Below are 24533 nucleotides of genomic sequence, written 5' to 3'. Positions count from 1 at the left end.
TATATAGCTAACAGACAATGAACTTTAGCCTGTGCCACTAGAAACTTAATAAAATAATATATGCCAAGTAAATTCCAGATGAACTTGATCAGAACTAACAATGCCTAAACTAAAAACAGTGCTGAAGTACAGGTACTCTGGTACCCAAAAGTACCTGTGCTAGTCCTCAAATGTATCACCGATACCATCCTAGGCTGTCCAAACTGCCTCTATCTGAAGTCATACCCTGTCTCCAACAGCAAATCTACAATGGTCAGTAGAGGCAATAGCATTTTACACATAATGACAGCTTATTTAAAAAAAAAACAAAACAAAAAAAAAAAAAAAAAACGCAAAATAAGTACTTTTTTGCACTAGGTGCATGCACTCCAGTACAGCTTTGACACTTTTACAACTTAAAGTATAACTAAAGGCCAAACTTTTGTTTAAATAGGAGTGAAGAGGGATTAGAACACCTGTCAGGTCTTGAATTGCCATCGGAGTTCCCATTGGGAAGATTCATACACTATATTTGTGCTTGTGAGTGACTCACTGCAAAAAAAAAAAAATAATTTTGGGTCGTCATTAAAACAGGAATTAAGAGGAAATCTTCCAATGGGGACACTAGTGCCGATGACAACCAAGGATTCCCTCACTTCCGGTTTTGGTGATGTGACAGAAGAGAAAGCTCCTCAATGGCGGATCTCTATAGAAAATAAAAAAAAAGTCTTAAAAGTAGAGCTAGAGTTCAAATCAAAGTGCACTTAGTAGTAAGCATTATGCACTCAAGCAGGGAATTAAGAACAGCAGACACTGGCCTTGATTCAATTTAACAAGTAAAGCTGAATTTTTTCTAGTTAAGTCTGTCTTAAGATCATGGCAGCACCAAGTATAGGTTGAGAAGTGGTACTTCTACCATCAGCTCTCTGTAGTTGGCATAGGTTTCCACCTAACATTATCTACCTAGCTTGTTCACTCCTCTGGTCTTCAGTGCAAGTGACACCTCACTTTTTCCAAAACCTAAATCTCCTTGAGCTGCAAAGATACCATGAACAGTTTGACAGTCATGGGTAGTATGAAGAGCTAAACTGAACACTAAAGAATTTTACTCACTCTGCAGCATTTTCCTTTTTGTCATCCTTGTCCTCCCGATCCTGCTTGCCAGGGCCAGAAGTTTGTACACCTTGTGATGTAACCTCTGGGCCTCTCTTGGGTTCAGAGCTACTACTGCTAATGGATGGGGAGATACTCGGACTGCTTGGCTTGCTGCTGCTGTTACTTGTAGGTGCATTGCTGCCGCTTTCACTAGCTGACTCCTTGGAACTTGAATCTGGCTTTTCCTTAAGAAGTTCTCTAGGCTTCTCCACACCATCACGATTTTTTCCGAGAATGTGATCAATAGCATCGGGGCTTGAACTAGACTGAAGCTATAGAAAACACATAGAAGGACATTAGCTGCACAATTTAAGGATTGAATATGCTCAAGAACTCAAAGCAGAGCTGTGACTCAAGATTAAGCTTTTAGTTTTTAACAGTTCTTGTGTACAAAGTGTAGCTTGAAACTTGTACAGCAGTACTTACCCTAAAGTCATTTTTAAACTTCTTTAAATCATCCAGTTGCTTCCTTTGTTCTGAAGCCATTGGAGGCATTACTATGGGAAGAAAAAGGAAGAAAAAGTAAGACCAGACAAATGTTCATTCTTTAAGCCACACCAGCTAACCTTTACAGTAAAATTAGTATTGCAAGGTCATAAAATAAAGCACAAGCGAAGTAAATGTCTATATTTGGCTTAAAGTTTAGCTCACCCTGGTTTTTCTGCTCACTTTTTGATGACGTACATACATAAAGAGCTAGTGGATGATAGAAGTAAATCTCTAGCCTTCAAAAATAGACGCCATATAATGCTCATTACTATATTAGCCATCAAGATCTTTTGCATGCCCTTGACTAATATTTACTTGTTTACGGTGGCCTGACTAACTTCATTGCTAAGCAGAATCAACTTCCGCTGCAAACTCTAATGACTGTCTCAGTGGAAAATAAAGGCATGTTCATTGGACAGCAGTAATTTAAAACAGTGTTTAGCCATGAAACCAGTTACAGGTTCACTTTAAAGAATCCAGACATAATTAGGTGCAATATGAACTGTGACAAAGACAACGTGAGTAATAATCAGCAAGTGAACATAAATAATACATAAAAATATAATGGCCTGAACCCAGACCAAACTAAGTGCAATATAGATTGTGCTGAAATACAACGTGAACAATAGTCACCAAGTGAACATAAATAATGTTTTCAACATAATAGAACTACTACGTCCTAAATAAAAGTGCAGAAAAAAAAAAACTGTGCCAAAATCTAATGGCAAAAAATATGTGCAAAACTAATCATACAAGGTGCATGGAAGTATAAATGCATGAAACTATAAACACATCATAAATAATACATAGAAATGTAATGTAAAGGCCTGAAAACAGACCAAACCAAGTGCAATATGGTTTTGTGATGAAAACAACGTGCACAATAATCACCAAGTGAATATAAATGATATATTCAACATAATAGGACTAACACGTCCTAAATAAAAATGGCACAAAAAGCACCGTGCAAAGAAACACAAAACCTTATAGTGCAGCGCTACTAAAATGCAATTCCCGTAATTCTTAGTATATAAATATGCAGAGATATAAAAGCATAGTCAAACAACGGATATCACACATGCTTATAAATATATGTGCAAATAGGTGAACTGTAGTCCTGTTGTTGCTTCAGAACTACTCAATACACTAGTGCCCCCTTAAATCACATTCTACACTGTGTTCCAAATTATTATGCAAATTCTATTTAAGTGTCACAAAGATTAAATATTTTGTTTTTCAGTTTAACTCATGGATGGCATTATGTGTCAGGGCTCTTTTGATCACTGAAAACAATCTCGGACACCTGTGATAATTAGATTGGCCGGTGAGCCCAATTTAAGGAAAAACTACTAAAGGAGGGTGTTCTACATTATTCTGCAGAGCACCATTTTCAAGCAATATGGGGAAGAAAAAGGATCTCTCTGCTGCCGAAAAGAGTGAAATAGTTCAATGCCTTGGAGGAGGTATGAAAACATTAGATATTTCACGAAAACCTAAGCGTGATCATCGCACTATTAAGAGTTTTGTGGCTGATTCAGAGCACAGACAGGTTCGTGCAGATAAAGGCACATTGAGGAAGATTTCTGCCAGATCCATGCATCGGATCAAGAGAGCAGCTGCTAAAATACCATTACATAGCAGCAAACAGATATTTGAAGATGCTGGTGCCTCTGGAGTCCCACGGACATCAAGGTGTAGAGTCCTCCAGAGTCTTGCAACTGTGCATAAACCTTCTATTTGGCCACCACTAACCAATGCTCACAAGCAGAAACGGCTGCATTGGGCAGAAAAATACATGAAGACTAATTTTCAAACAGTCCTGTTCACTGATGAGTGCCGTGCAACCCTGGATGGTCCAGATGGATAGAGTAGTGGATGGTTGGTGGACGGCCACCCTGTTCCAACAAGGCTGGGACGTCAGCAAAGCGGTGGTGGAGTCATGTTTTGGGGCGGAATCATGGGAACAGAGCTGGTCGGCCCCTTTAGGGTCCCCGAAGGTGTAAAGATGACCTCTGCAAAGTATGTGGAGTTTATGACTGACCACTTTCTTCTCTGGTACAGAAGGAAGAACTATGCTTTCCGTAATAAAATCATCTTCATGCATGACAATGCACCATCTCATGCTGCAAAGAATACCTCTGCATCAATGGCTGTTATGGGGATAAAAGGAGAGAGTCATGGTGTGGCCTCCATCCTCCCCTGACCTCAATCCTATTGAGAACCTTTGGAGCATCCTCAAGCAAAATCTATGAGGGTGGGAGTCAGTTTACATCCAAACAGCAGCTCTGGGAGGCTATTCTGACATCTTGCAAATAAATTCAAGCAGAAACTGTCCAAAAATTCACAAGTTCAATGGATGCAAGACTTGTGACGCTGCTATCAAATAAGGGGTCCTATGTTAAAATGTACCGTGACCTGTTAAAATGTTTAAAAAGTTAAAATGTTGTTAAAAGTTTGCTTGAAATAGCTTTTGATTTCAGTAAATATGCTGCAAACACAACAAATAACAATTTTCAGTTCTTTACAACCTCAAAAGTGTTTTGAAACTTACTGTGCGTAATAATTTGGAACAGTGCATTGTAAGTTTTTAATGTTTAAAAAAAATACTGTTATCATTAGGAGGTTTGTTCAAAAAAATTTGAATTGTACTCTTAATAGCGGATAACATGAGAATTATGCTGACTGTTATTTACATCATTTAGGTAAATGAGAAAAATATAATTTGCATACTAATTTGTAACATGGTGTATATGCGTGATGAGTGAACATAAAAGAGTGACCAACCACAAATAATTATTGCCAAAAAGTTCGTAAATGGTAGGTATTCGTGCTCCACTTAGGATAAATTAATGCAGGAAGTGATAACACAGGTGATACCCAGTGATGGTGTAAACACACTCCTCCTGTGGCTAAAATGCCCCCTCACCTTCACTCTGCGACCCAATGGGCCAACACGCCTTTAAGATCACTGTAGGATCTTGCTCCAATAATGGTAGATATCCTCAGCAGGCCATCCGTGGACCCCTCAACCGGTAGGTAAGTATTCAGGACTCACTGACCTCAGCCATCAACTGACTTCGAAGTCACGTTACAGTGACGCCACGCGTAGATACGCCGTGACGCAGCTTCCGGTCCGCGGTGAAGTACATCCGGTACGGCCGCCATCTTGGCACACCCAGAAAAAGCTGAAACCCATGCAATACACCCGTGCATGGGATCTGAGAATGATGTGAACCACTTCATTATGTCAGTGAGCATTTTTAATCTAATTAACTAGTAGCTGACCGCAGATAGCCAAATGACGGCTGCACTGCGGCCGGCCAGTTCTGAGTGGATGTCATATGACGTCCCCCCAGAACGCGCTCTCCTGCGCGCCCCAGGGGGCGCGCACCCGGCGATCTCCGTGATCGCTGTGTCCTACGGACACAGCTGATCACGTGATGTGGTAAAAGGCCAATCACAGCGGCCTTTTACCACGTGATCAGCGGTGTCCAATGACACGCTGATCAGAGGGAAATGCAAGTGCCGGTTCTCGGCTGCACTTTCCTCACGCTGTCAGATCGTGAGGAAAGTACTGCCGAGAACCGGCAGTTGTCAGAGCGGGGATCGGCACCGATCATCAGTGCCCTGATGATCGGTGCCCAGCAGTGCCACCCGCAAGTTCCGCCCACCTGTGCCCAGCAGTGCGCCCACTAACTCCGCCCACCTGTGCCCAGCAGATCACCCACCTGTGCCCAGCAGTGCATCCACCTGTGCCACTCTGCAGTGTCACACCTGTGCCCAGAAGTGCCACCTACCTGTGCCCAGCAGTGCCACCCACCTGTGCCCACCACCTGTGCCCACCCACCAGTCAGTGCCCAGCGGTTGTGCCAGTCAGTGCTGCCAGTCAGTGCCCAGCAGTGATGCCAGTCAGTGCCGCCTATCAGTACCCATCATTAGTGTCACCTATCAGTGCCGCCTATCAGTGCTACATATTAGTGACGCCTATCCGTGACACCTCATTAGTGCTGCCTATCAGTGCCCTTTAGTGCTGCCTATCAGTGCCCATCAGTGCTGCCTCATCAACGCACATCAGTGAAGGAGAAAAATTACCTGTTTGAAAAATTTTATAATAGAAACAAAGAAACTTTTTTTTCTTCAAATTTTTTGCAACTTTTTTATTTATAGCGCAAAAAGTAAGGCGCCCAGTGGCGATTAAATACCACCAAAAGAAAGCTCTATTTGTGAGAAAAAAATGATCAAAATTTCATATGGGTACAATGTTGCATGACCGCGCAATTGTCAATCAAAGTACGGCAGCGCTGAAAGCTGAAAATTGGCCTGGTAAATAAGGGGGTATAAGTGCCTGGCAGGCAAGTGGTTAAAAGAACTTTAGTTTTTACGAATTACTACACTTTTTTCATGGTTTGGATGAGTGGTATACCTAGCTGATGGCTGAGGTCAGTGAGTCCTGATACTTACCTATCGGTTGAGGGGTCCACGGATGGCCTGCTGAGGATATCTACCATTATTGGAGCAAGATCCTACAGTGATCTTAAAGGCATGTTGGCCCATTGGGTCGCAGAGTGAAGGTGAGGGGGCATTTTAGCCACAGGAGGAGTGTGTTTACACCATCACTGGATATCCCCTGTGTTATTCACTTCCTGCATTAATTTATCCTAAATGGAGCACGAATACCTACCATTTACGAACATTTTGGCAATAATTATTTGTGGTTGGTCACTCTTATGTTCACTCATCACGCATCTAGAGTGTGATTTAAGGGGGCACTAGTGTATTGAGTAGTTCTGAAGAAACAACAGGACTACAGTTCACCTATTTCCACATATATTTATAAGCATGTGTGACATCAGTTGTTTGACTATGCTTTTATATCTCTGCATATTTATATAGTACTAAGAATTACGGGAATTGCATTTTAGTAGCGCTGCACTATAAGGTTTATGTATTTATTACACGGTTTTAAGGTATTAGTTTTGAGTGTTAGTAGCTTGTGACTACAGGTACTCCATTAAGCGCAGGAGAAATTCAGACTTATTTACCGTGCAAAGAAAACTGTGACAATCAAAAATCAAAGAAATATATGTGCAAAACTAATCATACAAGGTGCATGAAACTAAAAATGCACCTTATAATCAGGATTGATGCCAGTGAAAAACACACAGTGGAAATAAACGTGCGTTAATAAGCACAAAAAATAATTAGAGCAACGCGACATAACAAATGAGTGACCATCAAATCGGCATAAAGTCCATGTAAATAGACCGCCAACTCCAAACGAACAAAGCAACTGGGTGAAATGAATGATAGATCCGTCACCAGCTAAAATACCTCCTCACCTCCACACCAAGACCCCAATGGACCACACAGCTTTCAGGCCTCACACTCCCAGGGCCCTTAATAGATATCCAAGAGGATAGAATCACACCGATCACAGGAATATGGCCTTCCTCACCATATAACCGTAATGATTTCAGTAGTGTTGAAACTGGTTTCAGGCCTTTACATCTTTATGTATTCATTTATGATGCATTTATAGTTTCATGCACCTTGTATGATTAGTTTTGCACATATTTTTTGCCATTAGACTTTGGCACAGTATTCTTTGCATTGTGTTTTTGTGCACTTATATTTAGGACATGTCAGTCACTTGGTGACTATTGTTCACGTTGTATTTCATCACAATCTATATTGCACTTAGTTTGGTCTGGGTTCAGGCCTTTACATTTTTATGTATTATGTATGTTCAGTTGCTGATTATTACTCACGTTGTCTTTGTCACAGTTCATATTGCACCTAATTATGTCTGGATTCAGGCCTTTATACTTATCACCTCTGTTTTGGGGTTATTTTTTCTGTCTCCCCACTCTTCGAATTATTGTGTCCTTAGTACTATTGATATTAGCGCAACACCATTTTATTTGTTTTGTTATCCTGTAAGAGTACAGACTTTCACTCCAATGTGCAAAAGGTTTACATATAATTTATCTTCCAGAAAGTCATAATGAAAAGGTTACTCTGCTTGAAAGAAAAATTAAAGTACTTCACACAAATTATTTCAAATCACAAGTGGACCCTTCAGAAAGATTTTTCAATGCAACAAAGCACGCTATACTATGCCCATTATGACTGTACTGTTTGCGTCTTTACCAATGAATCTTGAGACTCTGCATGGTATGCAGTGGTCAACAAATAATTTACATGGAAAAAAGAAAAAAAAAAAAAAAAAAAATATGCAGTTGCCCAATATGCAGTTGGCAAGCCTGTTGGAAAAGTAAAAAATGTGTACATGACAGTTTAAATACAAGACAAAATAAGAGAAAGCAACCTCTGTTCCCACATAGACAATGCTTAATGAGCTGCAGCTGCTCCTGCTGTAGACATAGCACAAACACAAGTCTGGAACAAAGAATCCCTGAAATGGCATAAGTCCGCTACAGCCACTAAGAAACCAGTGAGGATTCAGAGATGAGGACAGGCAAACATTGCCACATTTCTGTCCCCAGTAGCTCAGGAAGGAATCCCCAGCTTGACCCCAACAGCAGAGACCTGTGCAAGCTGAACACAGATGGGGGTGTCCCTGCGGTCACAGAAAGTACACACCATATATACTTAGACCTTCTAAAGTCAACAGGTTTTTTAACCTTAATGCATTACCTACATTAAACGTAAAAACCCAAACACTCGCCTTTACTTTACCCCTTGTAGTCGTCCACAGATCTACATTTTGCAATAATCCTATCTGAGCTCTGTAAGCAATTCCTTTGAGGTCATGGCTTTTGCTTTAATACAGTATGCATGGTCTGTTGTGAGGCCTTTTATAGAGGCGTGTGCCTTTCCAAATCACGTCCAATTTAATTTACCACAGGTGGACTCCAATCAAGGCGTGGAAACATCTCAGCAACAATCAAGAGAAATTGGAGGCACCGGAGCTAAAATTTTAGTTGTTGCAATGGGTCTGAATACTTCTGATAAAAGGGAAAACTGAAATATCACATTGGCATATGGGGCACCGAGTGTAGATTAACCAATTGCTGACCAGTCACAGTACATATACTGCGGCAGGGTGGTACCGCTGTGTAAAATCTCGTATATATACACACACGTGATTTTGCATTTCGGGAGGGGGGGGGGGGGGGGGCACGACCGCCCTACCCACGCCGCCGATCGTGGCTGCGGGTGTCAATCACAGGGTCCCGGTCGGTGATTACCGGCAAACACTGACAGGGAGGACGGCTGCAGTGTTTACACCGCAGCTCTCCTCCGTCAGTTTTCAGCACACTGGTCCGGAACGCTGAGCACAACTTTCCGGATCAGTGTGTTACTGTGAAGAAAACACCCCCACCCCCTAGTAAAACACTCCCCTCACACAGTTAACCCTCCAAATGTTACCCACTTCCTCCCCAGTGCAATTAGTGTCAGTGTTTTTATTTTTTTATTTTTGCACCGATCACTGTATTGGTGTCACTGGGGATGTCAGGGGCCCCAAGTCAGTTCACCCTAGTGTCAGAATGTCCACCGCAGTCCCGCCATAATTCGTTGATGCCGACATTATTAGTATATGAAAATAAATAAATAAATTCCAGTATATATAGCGCCATTTGTAGACGCTATATCTTTCATGTAAATCAATTAACTTACACGTATTGGGTTTTTTTTTTTTTTTTTTAAGCAAAGACATGCCGCAGAATACTGGACAAAATTTATGAAGAAATTTGATTTTTTTTTTCGTGGACATGTTTTATAGCAAAAAGTCCAGAATAGTGTTTGTTTTTCTCAAAATTGTCAGCCTATTTTTTCTATAGCGCAAAAAAAAAACAAAAAACAAAAAAAAAAAAAAAAAAAACGCACAGGCGATCAAATACCACCGAAAGAAAGCTCAATTCGTGGGGAAAAAAAGGACATAGATTTAATTTGGGTGCGGTGTTGCATGACCGCTCAATTGTCAAAGTAACGCAGTGATATAACACAAACCGCTTATGTAGCCACTTCCTGACCACCCTAAAGCAGAAATATTGCCACAGGGCGGCATGAGTGCGCAAAATCATACATACACACACACACACATACATACACACACACACACACACACACACACACACACACACATACACACACACATATATACACACACACACACACACACACACACACAGGACTCGCGCTCCCGTGGTTTTCACGCCCCTCCCAGGTAGCATCAGATTGCCCCTCAGTACGCCAGCCATCACATTTAACCCCTTGATTGCCAGGAACACGCTCATACACAATAAACCTCCATTGCTAGTATAGTGTCTATACGGATCAAAATCTTTGATCAGATCAGCACTATACCAGCATTCACATTAGTATAGTGTCCCCAAAAATCACAGCATTAGCGGGATCAGCCCTGGCACCTGCGTTTAGCCCCTATGCTTATACTCTAAACAACTTTAACTACTCCCCTTGATTTTTTGGAGCCGTTTCTCATGGAAGATCTGTATGCATTGATTGTGGATCAAAGCAATTTATATGCACAACAATTTATCGCCACCATCCCAAATTCAAACCTTGCCAGACCATTTGCATGGAAACCTATTACGGTTTCCAAATTTACATTTTTTTTGTGGCCCAACCCTCAACATGGGCATTACAAAAAAAAAAAAAAAAAAAAAAAAGAAGAATTGTGGTTGTATTGGTCCACAGACCTGATTTATCATATGCCCATGTTCTCTGCTGCCATGGCCAGGCATAGATAGAGTATAATGCGTTTTATGCATTTCAACGACAACACACTCGGTCGTCCTCGAGGTGACCTTGAATTTGACCGGCTCCACAAAAGTCAGCCCCTTGTAAATCACCTTAAACCAAAAATTTGCAGATGTCTATACTCCCCAGCAAAAAAAGCTGCGTTGAGTCCCTCATTAATTTTTCTGCCCGCCTTACATTCAAACAATTTCTCCCCAGCAAGCATGCCAGATATGAGATAAAGATGTAAGACCTGTGAGAGGGCAACAGGCTATACTTATAAGTTACATATTCACGAGAGAAAGGGTAGCCATGTGGAGCCCGCTCGGATGCCCAGACTACATGGGGAGCAGTGCTAAGATAGTTTGGGACTTGGTGTCATCCTTTCTCCATATGGGGTACCACTTATACGTGGACAATTTTTATTCAAGAGTGCCACTATTTAGACATTTGTACAATCTTGGAACTGGCGCATGTGGCAAAGTGTGATCTAATGTGTGCCCACCATTAAAAGTGGGTGGATGCAGGGCGGTATATTCTAATGGTGGACATACCACAAACTTTTTCTGGCAGAGATTTCTTCTCTTTTTTTTCCCCATTCAGCCCTTAAGCTGCAAAAAAAAGAAAAAGAAAAAGGAAGAAGCCCCCCTCCCTCCACCACTGCCTTCCACGGCCTTCTCGGGCAGTCCCGTGCCATTGGGGGAACCTGAAAATGCAACCGGTGTTTATGCCAGCTGACCATAGAGCTGACTGGAGACCAGAATGGTGCCAATCATCTCTATAGCCTAAGAAATCGGAAGCTACGAGCATTTCATCAATTCAGTTTCGCAGGATATAAACAGCGCCATCTGTAAATTGGGAAAGCATCGGATCACACCAATCTTGGTTTGATTAGATAATGTAAGAACAGAGGAGATATCCAGAGTCAGGTAGACTCCAGATTTCTCAAAAAAGAATATATGACAATGCCCATTTAAGTTATAGGGGACATTTGCATTCCCTGTGATAGCATTAAAAGTGAAAAAAAAGGAAAAAAAAAAGAAAAAGAAAAAGGGCAGTGTAAAAATAAAAAAAAAATCAAAATAACTTAAGGGAAAAAAAAGGGTAGTAATTCTAGCACTGGGCCTCCACTGTAAATCTAAAATGGTAGCTTGTAAAAGGCTTTTAAAATGTTGCTTATAGATATTAAAAATATGCAGTTTGTCGACATTGCACGGGGCATGTGCAGTTTTAAAGCAGGTCATGTGTGGTATCTATTTACTCGGCATACCATCAGCTTTTATATTTTACCAAATAATTGGCCAATATATTGTGCTTTTGTGCACTAAAAGTAAAAACTGTATTTTTATTTTTAAATTGCGTTTGGAAAAAAAAAAACTGCGAATATACTATGACATAAAAAAATTGCAGCACCCACCATTTTATTCACTAGGGTGTTTGCTTTAAAAAAAATATATATATAATGTTTGCGGGTTTAAATTAATTTCCTAGCAAAAAATATTGATTTGTTTTCATGTGAACAAAAAATATGTCAGAAAAGGCCGGGTCTTTAGGTGGTTAGAAGAGTGAGTGATGTTTGGCGGAAGCTTCTAATGCCCCCACCCCCCCAAAACGACCCCTTTTTGGAACGTAGACACCCCAAACTATTTGCTGAGAGGCATGTTGAATCAATAGAATTTATTTTTTTACCACAAGTTTTTGGAAAATGACAAAGAAAAAAAAAAATGTATTTTTTTTTTAATACAAAATTGTCGCTTAAAATGATTTAATGCTCACACATGCCATGGGTATATGTGGAATTACTCACCAAAATACATTCTGCTACTTCTCCCGAGTATGGGGGTATTACATGTGAGACATTTTGGCAGTCTAGCCAAGTACCCAAAATCCAATAAGCACCTTCAGGCTTTTAAAGTGCTTTATTTCTTCATTACACTTCCTGACTACCTATCACAGGTTCGGAGGCCATGAAATGCCAGGATAGCACCAAACCCCCCAAATGACCCCTTTTTGCAAAGCAGACACCCCAAGGAATTAAATAGGAAGCATGGTGAGTATTTTGCAGATCTCCTTTGTTGCCACAAGTTTTTGTAAAATGGAGAGAAAAAAAAAAAAAAAAAAAAACACCACACAACTTTTGTTTTTCTCTTTTTATATTTCAAAACCTTGTGAGAAAAAAAAATTAGATCTGCAAAATACTCGCCATGCATGGTGCTCCTGTACGTGGCTAGGCTCCCAAAAAGTCTCACATGTGGTATCCCCATACTCGGTAGAAGTAGCAGAATGTATTTTAGGGTTTAATTGCACATATACCCATGTATTGTTTGAGAAATAATGTAAAAATGACAACTTTGTGTAAAAAAAAAAAAAAAAAAAAAAAAATAAATTGTCATTTTCAAGAAACTTGTGGAAAAAAAAATATATATATTCTATGGACTCAATACGGCTCTCAGCAGATAGCCTGGGGTGTCTACTTTCCAAAAAGGGGTCATTTGGGGGTGTTTGTACTGTCCTGGCATTTTAGCACCTCAAGAAATGTGATGAGCAGTCAGAAAGTAAGAGTGTGTAAATTCCATTATCTATACCATAATTTGTAGACGCTATAACTTTCACACAAACCAACCAACCAATTAATTAATTAATTAATTAATTAATTAATTGACACTTATTGGGATTTTTTTTTTTTTAACCAAAAACATGTAGCAGAATACATTTTGGCCTAAATTTATGACAAAATTTTAGTTTTTTTGGATATTTTTTATGACCGAAATGAGAAAATGTTTTTTTTAAATTATACTTTCAAAAACTTTTATAGCGCCATAAAAAAAAAAAAAAAAAAAAAAAAAAAAAAAAAAAAAAAAAAAAAAAAAAAAAAAAATCGCACAGGTGATCAAATACCACCGAAAGAAAGCTCTATTTGTGTGAAAAACGGCCATAAATTTCCATATTGCGTGACCGCGAAATTGTCAGTTAAACTAGTGCATGCACTGTATAGCAAAAAAATGGTGTAAATTGCAGTATCTATACCATAGTTTGTAGACGCTATAACTTCCACACAAAGCAATCAATATACACTTATTGGGATTTTGTTTTACCACAAACGTAGCAGAATACATTTTGGCCTAAAATTTATAACCAACTTTGAGTTTACTATATATTTTTTTTTATAGCTGAAAGTAAAAAAATAAATTTTTCTTCCAAATTTTCGGTCTTTTTTTGTTTATAGCGCGAAAAATAAAAGTGCACAGGTGATCAAATACCACCGAAAGAAAGCTCTATTTGTGTAAAAAAGATTTTTGTTTGGGTGCAGCACTGCATGACTGCGCAATTATCAGTTGAATTAGTGCAACGCAGAGTAACAAAAAGAGGCCTGGTCATTAAGGGGGGTAAATCCTCTGGAGGGCAAGTGGTTGAGGAAAAAAAATTTATTTAAACAATTCGTATTAGGCTGTAACATAAAAATTGGAAAAAAGTGAAGGGGGTCTGAATACTTTATGAATCCACATATACACACACAAATATTGGGAAGGTCTGTAATGGAGTGCTATATCAGTCTAACAAGATTTGTTTTGTTAATTGGCGATTTTAACCGGTTTGTCAATAGATGGGTACAGTGCTAAGACATGATATGCAACATAATACATAATGGATAAAATGATCAAAATAAATAGTTAAAAATAAAGCTATATATATATATATATATATATATATAGATATATATATCTCAAAATATGGCACCATGTGGTGACCATAGTGAGTGAAGATCCCTATATGATCACAATTCATGTGTGGATATCTGATCCGGGGTGGCAGATGATGTGTCTGAATAAGTAAAGTGCGCACTCACCAGAAGCGCGCCTAAAAACATGCATTTGAGATTAATCCTGTCTCATCAGGTAATACTCAGGTCATCTGCTCCCAGGTCAGGCTCCTATACACTGTCTGGTCCCATCTGTATTAGGTGATCAGGGTCCCTTGGTATGTATCACAGTCTGGGGTCACCTTTAAAGCAGGCTCTGCGAATGACGGCACTCACAGGGAGAGCCCAATAAGGAACACCACATACTGTATAGGGATAACTTTATTCCATAAAAGACAGGTGTAACACAATCAAATAAGGACACTGACCATATATTCAGGATGGCCACCTGCGGTGGCTTGACGTCCGAATGCTGTAGCCCCCCGACGCGTTTCATGCTATGCACTTAATCATAGGGTGCAGGGCTAGAGGTGGTTGCACTACAGCTGTCTGAGAGGTCACATGCAGCTCCCTGTGATTGCTGAAAATCACAGCAGTAACCTGACGGGAGGTCATCCTCAGAGTGCCAAGATCCTCCTAAAAGGGCCACTAGGCAGCGGCAAGGAGTTAAAATGCTTTTGTAAATAAAGAAATGGAGCGTCAGAACAATGTTGCCTAAAACACCAATGTCTGCACCAGAACCACTTGCCCTCCTGAGGATTTACCCCCCTTCCTGACCAGGCCATTTTTTTGCGATACTTTAACTGAAAATTGCACGGTTATGTAACACTGCACCGAAATGAAATTTACGCTATTTCCCCATGAATTGAGCTCTCTTTCTGTGGTATTTGATCGCCTGTGTGGTTTTTTTAATTTTTTGTGCTATAAGCAAAAAAAGACCGGACAATTTTGAGAAAAAAAAACCCCAAAAACAATATTTTGGACTTTTTGCTATTAAATATGTCCAGTAAAAAAAAAATGTAAAACAAAATCAGATATTTAGTCATAAATTTAGACCAAAGTGTATTCTGCAATATGTCTTTGCTATAAAAAAGAAAAAAAAAATCCCAATTTGTGTAAGTTAATTGGTTTACGTGAAAAAAATTGTAGCGTTTACAAAATGGCGGTATAGATCATGGAATTTTTTTTTTCTATTGGTAATGGCGGCGATCAGAGACTTTTAGTGGGACTGTAGCGGACATTCTGACATTAGTGGGGAACTAACTTGGTGTCGCTGACATCCCCAGTGATACAGTGATCAGTGCTTAAAAAAAAAGCAGCACTGACACTGTACTAGTGGCACTGGGCGGGAAGGGGTTAATGCAAGGAGCGATCAAAGGGTTAACTATGCTGGGAGTGTTTTATTAGGGGGCGGGGTGTGCTTCAGTACTGTGCACAGCCATCCCGAGCAGTGTGCTCGAACTGACAGGGAGGAAGATTGTTATAGTGTATCTGCTATCAGGCGGTCCTTAAGCGGTTAAAATCTCCAATGAGATGGTTTTTTATCGAAAGCACTTGCTGACTGTTCCCTCTTAAGCACATCGTTCAACTAACCCACTATCAGGATGCCCTAAGAGCACAAGTCAACACTTGAGGCAGCCCCTTTATTGAATCGAAGTGGTACAGAAGACATTAAATAAAAAGGCTACACAACGGATAGTGCAGAGGCCCCCACGAAGCGCTCAAAGTGTGTTAATGCTCTGGAAGATGGGTACAGGCAAGTAAGCATCCTTAAAAAGGGTTCGTTCATCTTTACCAAAAAAAAAAAAAAAAAACTTGCCCATGCAGATAAGGGGTGCCTGTAGATCAAAACAAACTGCAGTTCTGACTAAACCGGAATAATGCCCTTGCTATAGGTGTAGGCCATTTACATACCTCATGAAGCCTGACCGGAATACTCCCAGGATGTTGCTAGTGAGGCCTACATGTTATTGCTCACCTCTTCCGTCACAGGTGTGAGCTCTCAGACACTGAGCTCAGAGCTACTGTATCAGGAGACAGAGAGCATGTGCGGGGGTCTGAATCAGAGAAAAAGATCATTCCTGTGATGGTGGAGGTGAGCACTAATGACTAGGCCTCACTTAGCAATGTCCTACCAACGTCTTGGGAGTATTCCAATCAGGCTTCATAAAGGTATGTAAATGGCCCACACCTATGGCAAAGACATTATTCAACCTTAGTCAGAGACACACAGTTTGTTTTTATCCACAGACGCCCATTACCTGCATAGGCAGTTCTTTGATGAAGGTGAACTATCCCTTTAATAGCCACCAAGGCCTGAAAGTCTGACTGGTAAGGGAAAGTAACAAGATCTCAACTATCCCATCCAGAATTTTGGGACTCAAACGTTTTCAGAACCTTGAGGTCCAGAATGGGAAGGGGGGGGGGGGGGGGGTGTCTTGCAGCAGGGGAGTGTGATCATGGATGTCATCTCAGTGGGAAGAGAGCGCACAACACTTAACTCAGCAAGAAGGACATCAGCACTCTGTCCCAAAGCATTAACTCTTCTGTGGCAAACTGGCAGGAAAAATAAAATGTTGCTGCCCAGGACTAAAATGAGGGAGCACCCAGTGCCCTGCCCAAATGACCCACTCACATTAGTGAGTCTTTCGAGACAGAGCAACTGCAAGGCAATGCCAGCATCTGTGGACCTGGAAAGCCCTCCATAGCTAACACAAGAACCACTCTGGAAGGCACTCATGTGGAATCCAATGTCCAAGAGTCACCTCCAGACTCATCCCGCAACATCCACATCAGCAGGGTCCAGGAGCAGTAAAATCCATAAGTCAAGGTAGACTAACTGCAAGAAAGGTGGGAACCACAAACAGTTACACGGTGAAGAGACTTAGTTGAGGAGAAAGTTTATAGTATAGATTAAGTCTTAAACTCATCGAAGCTGAAGAAAAAAAAAAAAAACAAAAAAAAAAAAAAAAAAGACATCCATTCTAAAAACACTAGCAAATAATGGAGGCCTGGCCAACAGTTTGCCAGTGTCCAATCCTCCTGTATGTGGCAATTTTCCCATGTCCCTCAATGGACTAAAAAGGAAAGACTTCCATTCTTAAAATATTTTTTGTGGGGAGAGGTCTCTCCCACAGTTGCCAGCTCTACTCCAATGGAGCCAGGGTTGCTGAGCATTTCCACCTGTTTTTGAGATCCTAACTCTTCTGTTCCTTACAATCTAACCTCACAGGAAGAGCAGGATCCCATTGCAATGCTTACAGCATGTCTGTAGCAGACCTGGAAATTCAAGCATACAAATCTTCATCTGACATCCAAAAAGAGGTTAAGAACTAGATCTCAACTCTCCAGCATCTCCATTTAAGCCAAAATGAAGTTCATGTGAACACACACTTAAGCAGAACCCTTGACAAAACAACCAAATACAGTTGTGTGTGAACTGTGTATCTTGGAAAAGAAAGGAGACTTAGAAATCTACCAAGATGGGGGGGGGGTTTGAGAAGGAGTGGTGTCACCAGTTTAGCTAAGAAGCCTGGCAGGAAAATATGTGTTCTGTGTTAAGACCCCATTTGCATACCTTTGCTCTCGGGTTTGCTAAAACTAGAGGAGTCACTTTGCTTGATGGCCTCTCTACCCCCAGCTGGTGAATTTTGCCTCTGGTCTTGTAACCTTGAGTCCTTTGCTGTAAAAAAAAAAAAAAAAAAAAAAAAAAAAAAAAAAAAGCACAACTTCAATATAAAATAACAAAGAAAAAAAAAAACAAAAAAAAAAACACAACACCATACACAAAAATAAACACAGGCCCCTCCTAAAGTTACTCTTACACGGATACGTTTTAATTCCAAACCTTGTGTTGAAAATGCAAAAGAAAAATATGTGACCAAGTATATGTGTCAGTCTTTTTACTAAAATGCTATTTTAGTCATTCATATTGTTTTTGATGCATTTTACCTGACCAAATAAGTGTTAATTTCATTGACAAAATTAACACGGATGCAAACTCCATATCAGCTTTTCAGAGCACGATTCACAGGATAGGCAAGTTTCAACCCTTTGTTCTAAAAAGAAATTGTAACTTTCCATTTTAACCACCAATACTGGACTCTTTTACCCCTTTCCTACCCAGGCAAATTTTCAGCTTTCAGCAATCTGAATGCAATTAGTCATGCAACACTGTACCCAAATGGAAAGGTTATTTTGAGATTGAGCATTTAAAGTGGAGCTCCAGTGAAAATAAAAAACATTAAAGTCAACAGCTACAAAAACTGTAGCTGCTGACTTTTAAAAAATGGACACTTACCTGTCCTTTGATCCCACTGTGTCTCCCCCACAGCCAGTTTCACCAGCTGCCTTGTGTTCCTGGTGCCGGCATCTTCAGTGTGGGCACCCGGCTGTGACAATACCTGTCAATTTCAAGTACTTGTTCCCCAAAAGGTGCTGGGGGACCAATCCTTAAGGCAGAACTTCCCCTTTTGGGTGCAGCTCCACTTTAACCACAACTGGAATTTATTTTTTGCTAAAACGAATTACTTTGGAAAAAAAATACCCCAAATCAGTGTATATTCTTTAGTCTGTATGACAATTAGAGTCTACAAACTATGGTATATATTTGAAAATTGATCAGTACCAATATGACACTCATTTCTTGAGGCTCTAAAATGCCAGGACAGTATAAATATCCCTCAAATTACCCATTTTTTTGAAAGTAGACACCCAGGGTATTTAGTAACTGGTATAGGGAGTTTTTTTAATTTGTAATTTTGCTCAATTTTTGGAAAATTAATAAGTTTTGTTTTTCTTCAATACTGGTACAATGATGTTTCTACAGGCCTGGTACAATGATCCGTAATGATCAAGTGGTAGCCTGCACTGCTGCGCTGCCCCTAGGGACCTGGGAGGATATCTTGACCATCATTACCTCCTGCATGTACTGCCTGCTGTTATTCCCTGCATGTAGAAACTACATTTTATCATTCACTTCAACTGTATAATGGCTAATTTACAAAAAGGAGTTTAAAATCTTAAATTTTTCTGTGTACTGGGAATACCTGGTCTAGTGCAGATTCTTTTCATATGATTTAGTTCAGCTCATGGGGGAGATCTCTGATGGGGGGCACAGTCTCTGATGGGGGTGCTGCTTATGATGGAGTGCGGCTTTGAATGAGTGAAGAGCAGTTAAACACAGCAGTTGAACTAAAGCAGGAGAACTTAACCTCCCTGGCGGTATGATCATGTCAGGAATTTTGTGCTGAAAGCGGTACCATTTTTTTGCATGGAAATATGTAGTTTTTAATTGTAGGCTGTAATTTTTAGGAATAACTCACTGAAATCTGTCCGAACAAGAGTCTATTAAACATTCCGGATATGAAACACAAAATCATAAATTATAATTTAATTAATAATCATAAAAAATAATAATATAATATTAATCAATTTAATTCAATAATATAATCAAACCAAAAACACTGAAATTTGAAATACAGAGGCAAATTCGCACATCGCTGAGCAAAGTCGCAAAATCGTTTTCAGTGTCTGATGACGAATTTCCCCACGAATCATTATCACTCAATTCTGCAAGTGGTTCTGATTTACTATCGCTGTTCTAAAACCGCTTTTGATGTAAAGGGACGCTTTTTGGCTGCCATGGACTTTTCTAAGTTTCCAGGCAGAAAGAACAGTCAAAATGCAGGCAGGGCACAGGACAAAGCAGTGGGGACAAAATGTATGTGAAATGCATTGAAAAAGCAATGACAGCAAAAATGTAATTTTTTAAAAATTTCAAATTTCCCGCCGGTTCCGCCGCCCGAACGTTCCGACGTCACGGGGACCGGAACACGGAAGTCAGATGCCGGCATCCGCCGGAGGAGATGGACGGGGACGCTGCAGGGGACACATCGTGGGAGCGAAGGACAAGGTAAGTGCTGCAGGGACCCCCAGAGAACGCTGCATGGTAAGCCCGAGTATAGCTCGGGGTTACCGTTCTTGGTATAGAAATTCTACCCCGAGCTACACTCGGGAAAACCACTAAGGAGGTTAAGCAGCAGGAAGACACAACAACAGCAAGAAACTCTACTGCATGCTGGACAGACTGCAAGCAAACACCCTGGGAAACATCTCTTACATACCTGAGTCCCACTCCGTGTACCTTTTATATAATACACCCCTCTTCTCCTCTTCATATTACTATCCTCTGTTCCCAAATCTCATTTCTTTACCCCTCTGCTCCACCCCAAAACTTGTACATCTACCCCTCATTGCTATCATCTCCCTACTATTGCTTTCATCACCTCCCCAAAATGCCTCTTCCACTCCTCATTTTCCTCTCCTCTGTTCCCAAAATCCATTCACTATATCCCTCTGCTCCTCCCAAACATTTGTATATTGTGCCCTCACTGCTTCCCTCACCCCTCTATGGCACCCACCACCTCCTCCTATTACTCCGCTCTCCCACTGACCCGAACACCTCCACTAGTAGTTTCTCACGCTCCTGCACATCCCGCTCCCATGCCACCTTTCTCACCCTTCTCCTCCTCATAACCGCGGGTGACATCTCCCCGAATCCTGGCCCTCCACCACCTCCCTCACCCGCACAAAACCCTCCCGCCTCCACGTCCTGCCGCAACCCCCGCAACTTAGTATCTGTCCCCCTGCTCCCTAAAATCTCCCCCCGTTTTCATGTGCACTCCTGAACGCCCGATTGGTGTGCAACAAGCTTACCGCCATCCACGACCTCTTTGTTTCCCGCTCCCTCAACCTCCTGGCGATTACGGAAACCTGGATCCAGCCCACTGACTCTACCTCCCCTGCTGCACTCTCCTACGGCGGTCTCACCTGGACCCACTCACCCAGGCCCAACGGTCGTAAAGGTGGTGGGGTTGGCCTGCTCCTGTCACCGCTGAGCACCTTCAGAGTCCTCCCAAACCCCCCCTCCCTATCCTTCTCCTCCTTCGAGGCCCACTGCGTCCGACTATTCTCCCCAACCCCCCTGAAGATTGCTGTGATATACCGGCCTCCTGGATCCATACCCAGCTTCCTGGAAGACTTCTCCTCCTGGCTACCCTTCTTCCTCTCCTCTGAGCTACCCACTATCATCCTTGGGGATTTCAACATCCCTGTCAACCTCGACAACCCAGACACAGCCCGTCTCCTCCACTTAACCTCCTCCTTTGCACTTGTACAGTGCATACAATCCACCACCCACTCCAACGGTAATATCCTTGATCTTGTCTTCTCCAACCGCTGCGCTCCCCACAACCTCACTAACACCCCCTTCCCTCTCTCTGACCACAACCTGATTACCTTCTCTATCTCCTCATCCTCCAACGCCTACCCCTCCAAATGTCACACTACTACCAGCCGTAACCTCCGCAACCTTAACCCTGCCTCCCTCCACTCCGCAGTTGATCAACTCCATGACCGCATCCTCCCCCTGTCCTGCCCCGACTTGGCTATGACCGCCTACAACAATGCGCTGTCAAAAGCTCTTGACTCACTAGCGCCTTTAACCACACGCAACATCTGACCCCGACCGCTCCAGCCCTGGCAGACTGATCACACCAAAACCCTCAAACGACACAGTCGTGCCCTGGAGCGACTATGGCGCAAAACCAAATCCCAACAAGCCTTCACCCGATACAAATCTGCCTTCCACACCTACACCTCCTCCCTCCATACTGCCAAACAAGCCTACTTCCTGACCCTCATCAAGGCCCTCTCCTCCAATCCTCGCCAACTCTTCTCCACCTTCAACTCTCTACTCTCGCCACCCCCACCTCCGCCCAGCACCTCACTCACTGCCCTTGAGATTGCCAATCACTTCAAAAACAAGATTAACACAATTCGCAAGGACATTGCCGCAACTCACACGCCTTCTCAACCCGTCCCCTCTCACACAGCTACCCCCTCATCCCCCCTCCCCTTCGACATAACCCACAGGGACTTCGTCGCTGCTCAAACTCCCTCCAACCCCCTTCCCCCTCACTCAGCTACCCCCTCTACACCCCTCTCCCACGGCCCCACCACTGCTCTGACCTCCTCTCCCACCCCACCCTACATTCCTCATACTGAAGCTCCCCCAACACTCCGCACCTTTGACCTTACTACCATCGAAGAAGTCTCCAAGATCCTCTCTGATGCCCGCCTCACCACCTGCCCCCTTGACCCTATCCCCTCACAACTCCTACAACCTCCCTCCCCCTCCATCCTACGCTCCCTCACCCACATCTTCAATCTCTCCCTCTCCTCCGGCACTTTCCCTTCCCCTCTGAAACATGCACACATCACCCCCATACTTAAAAAGCCCTCCCTGGACCCCAATGACCCGAACAACCTCAGACCCATCTCCCTGCTCCCATTTACATCTAAACTCCTTGAGCGCCTAGTCTACGCCCGCCTATGCTCTCACCTCAACGACAACAACCTCCTCGATCCCCTACAGTCCGGCTTCCGTCCCCTACACTCCACCGAAACTGCCTTACTCAAACTCTCCAACAACCTGCTAACCGCCAAAGCTAATGGCCACTATTCAGTGCTCCTACTCCTTGACCTCTCTGCGGCCTTTGACACAGTCGACCACCCCCTCCTCCTCAAAAAACTACACTCCCTCGGCCTCAGAGATTCTGCTCTCTCCTGGCTCTCATCCTACCTGTCACAACGCTCTTTCAGCGTTACCTATAATGCCACCACCTCCCTCTCACTCCCCCTCTCTGTTGGGGTCCCTCAAGGCTCTGTCCTCGGGCCCCTTCTCTTCTCTATCTACACCTCCTCCCTTGGCCAACTCATACACTCTCACGGCTTCAACTACCACCTCTATGCCGACGACACACAAATCTATCTCTCAACCCCCCACCTCACCCCCTCGGTCTCCGCCCGAATCACACACACCTGTTGAGCGACATATCAGACTGGATGTCGCTCCACTTCCTTAAACTGAACCTCTCCAAAACCGAGTTTCTTGTCTTCCCTCCAGCCCGGACACCACCCCCCATTGACTTCTCCATCATGTCCAACAACGCCACCATCAAACCCGCCCCGCAGGCCAGAGTACTTGGTGTCATTTTGGACTCCAACCTATCCTTCCAGCCCCAAGTCCAATCTTTAACAAACTCGTGCAGACTCCACCTCCGCAACAACGCCAAAATCCGCACGTTCCTAACTCCAGAAACCACTAAACAGCTCATCCACTCCCTCATCATATCACGACTCGACTACTGCAACTCCCTCCTCACTGGCCTGCCTCGCCGCTGGCTATCCCCGCTTCAGTCCATCCTGAATACGGCTGCCAGACTCATTCACCTTTCCAACCGCTCCGTTTCCGCCACCCCCCTCTGCCAATCCCTCCACTGGCTTCCGATAGCGCAACGGATCAAATTCAAAATCCTAACTCTGACGTACAAAGCTGTCCACCATACTGCCCCGAACTACATCACTGACCTAATATCCAAGTACCGCCCAGCACGCACACTCCGCTCCTCACAAGACCTCCTTCTCTCTAGTTCCCTGGTCTCCTCCTCCCATGCCCGCCTCCAGGACTTCTCCAGGGTGTCACCCATCCTCTGGAACTCCCTGCCCCAACCCATCAGATTATCACCTACTCTCCTCTCCTTTAGGCGCACCCTGAAAACCCATCTCTTCAGGGAAGCCTACCCCGCCCCCTGCTAACTTGCCGACCTCCTCCACTCTTCCTACCACTCCATCCCCCACAGCTATCTCCTCCTGTGCCACCATCCCCTCCCTCCTAGATTGTAAGCTTGAAAGAGCAGGGCCCTCGATCCCCTCATGTTTTGCATTGTATTGGTATTGTTCTGTCACATGTTCTGTCCCCCTTTGTAATGTACAGCGCTGAGCGAACTATTGGCGCTTTATAAATACTGTATAATAATAATAATTGTGTAATTAAATATTTGTGAACAATTTTCTATTAGATTGTAGAGTCATTAAATCATAACTCAAGGTATCGATGGCTTCCTATCACTAGTCCTTTTCCATCATGCTTTTTAAATATTTTACCTTCACAAGATGGGGTAACTGCTCTATTTGAAGCTGGGCTTGCAGGTGTTGGTGATCCAGTGGGTATAGGCACAGTTACAGATTCAGGCGCCATAGAACTAGCCTGAGGAGAGTTTAGAGGTGGAGCTGTAGAACCACTACTCATGGCACTTTGTCTTGGAGATCGGGGTCGGTGAGTCTTTGGAGAAAGTCTCTGCACTGGAAAAAAAAGAAAAAATACACCACACAGAAATAAATCAGAAAGTGTTCAAGATGCACAATATAGTATCATGAAAGATTACACACACACACACACACAGCTTGTTTCCAACAAATTTTCAGTTGGTACGTCTGATCCATCAGCACCATGTCCAAATAGTTACATGTACAAAAAAAAAAAAAAAAAAAAGAAAAAAGGAGAAGAGCAAAAGGTGACTTCTAAAAAGGTGCTGGTACAGCCTCAAGATAGTAAAAACAGACACACTGGATGTGTAAAAAA

General features: G+C 42.5%; 1 protein-coding gene across 5 annotated transcripts in view; it reads right to left on the bottom strand.

Annotated features, from left to right (window-relative positions):
• ATXN2 (ataxin 2) overlaps window positions 1-24533 on the bottom strand; it is a 107001-nt gene that overhangs the window by 20426 nt on the left and 62042 nt on the right. For all 5 annotated transcript variants that reach the window (XM_089676790.1, XM_089676806.1, XM_089676784.1 and 2 more), the window contains 4 exons: window positions 24056-24253; window positions 17625-17729; window positions 1561-1631; window positions 1093-1406 (listed from right to left, as the gene is read on the bottom strand). In XM_089676790.1, the coding sequence (XP_089532916.1) occupies window positions 1093-1406; window positions 1561-1631; window positions 17625-17729; window positions 24056-24253 (688 nt within the window). The remainder of the gene's footprint in view (window positions 1-1092; window positions 1407-1560; window positions 1632-17624; window positions 17730-24055; window positions 24254-24533) is intronic.

Source organism: Staurois parvus, unplaced genomic scaffold (assembly GCF_062004578.1).
Source record: "Staurois parvus isolate SC_StPar_1 unplaced genomic scaffold, SC_StPar_1.0 ptg000014l, whole genome shotgun sequence".
In the NCBI taxonomy this organism is placed as follows: Eukaryota; Metazoa; Chordata; class Amphibia; order Anura; family Ranidae; genus Staurois; species Staurois parvus.
Note: the sequence above shows the minus strand (reverse complement) of the source record. Positions and strands in the feature narration are given on the sequence as shown.